The 611-nt window shown below is 69.9% G+C and overlaps 1 protein-coding gene across 1 annotated transcript in view; it reads left to right on the top strand.

The window, feature by feature from the left end:
- The window catches only part of HGFAC (HGF activator), a gene marked incomplete at its 5' end in the record, with an annotated part of 8343 nt that overhangs the window by 1965 nt on the left and 5767 nt on the right, over positions 1–611 (top strand). Inside the window, 2 exons of the mRNA XM_015561563.1 lie at positions 108–162; positions 423–575. Coding sequence (XP_015417049.1) covers positions 108–162; positions 423–575 — 208 coding nt within the window. The remainder of the gene's footprint in view (positions 1–107; positions 163–422; positions 576–611) is intronic.

Below are 611 nucleotides of genomic sequence, written 5' to 3'. Positions count from 1 at the left end.
ACATGCTGAAGGGGGTGGGGGCCCAGGGGACAGAGGCAGGGGAGTCATCAGCCAGGGGACCCCCTCTCTGGGGCCACAGGGTTGCTTTGTCCATTGCTGGGAGGAAGACGCCCCCTGGTGGCCAGGCCAGGCCCTGCGGCCACACAGGCCAGCCCTGTCCAGGTGAGGGCCACTGGGGTCTGCAGGTGCTGGCAGCCTGCCTATGATGGTCCCAGGTCACAAGGGAGGAGACTGTGCTGCCTGACTGGGGGTGGTCAGGCTCCCAGGGTGCTGGGAGCAGAGCCGAGGGGGGCCGTGGGTGGCCTGCATTCCCTCCCAGCACCCCCTCCCAGGACCCCAGAAGGGGCATCTTTAAGGTGGCAGGCCCAACAGAGGCCAGCAGCGAGGGTCACAGAGCGGGGGGACAGACTGCCCGGGCTGAGACCCCAACCCCCCCTCCTGCACGTCCCCAGCGGCTCTGGATCCCTGTGCCTCCAGCCCCTGCCTCAACGGGGGCTCCTGCACCAACACCCAGGACCCCGGCTCCCACCACTGCACCTGCCCCGTGGGCTTCACCGGCAAGGACTGCGGCACGGGTGAGCAAGGCCTGGGGGCCGCGGGCCTGGGAGGAG

Source organism: Myotis davidii, unplaced genomic scaffold, assembly GCF_000327345.1.
Source record: "Myotis davidii unplaced genomic scaffold, ASM32734v1 scaffold937, whole genome shotgun sequence".
In the NCBI taxonomy this organism is placed as follows: Eukaryota; Metazoa; Chordata; class Mammalia; order Chiroptera; family Vespertilionidae; genus Myotis; species Myotis davidii.
This window is presented reverse-complemented; position numbering and strand designations above follow the sequence as displayed.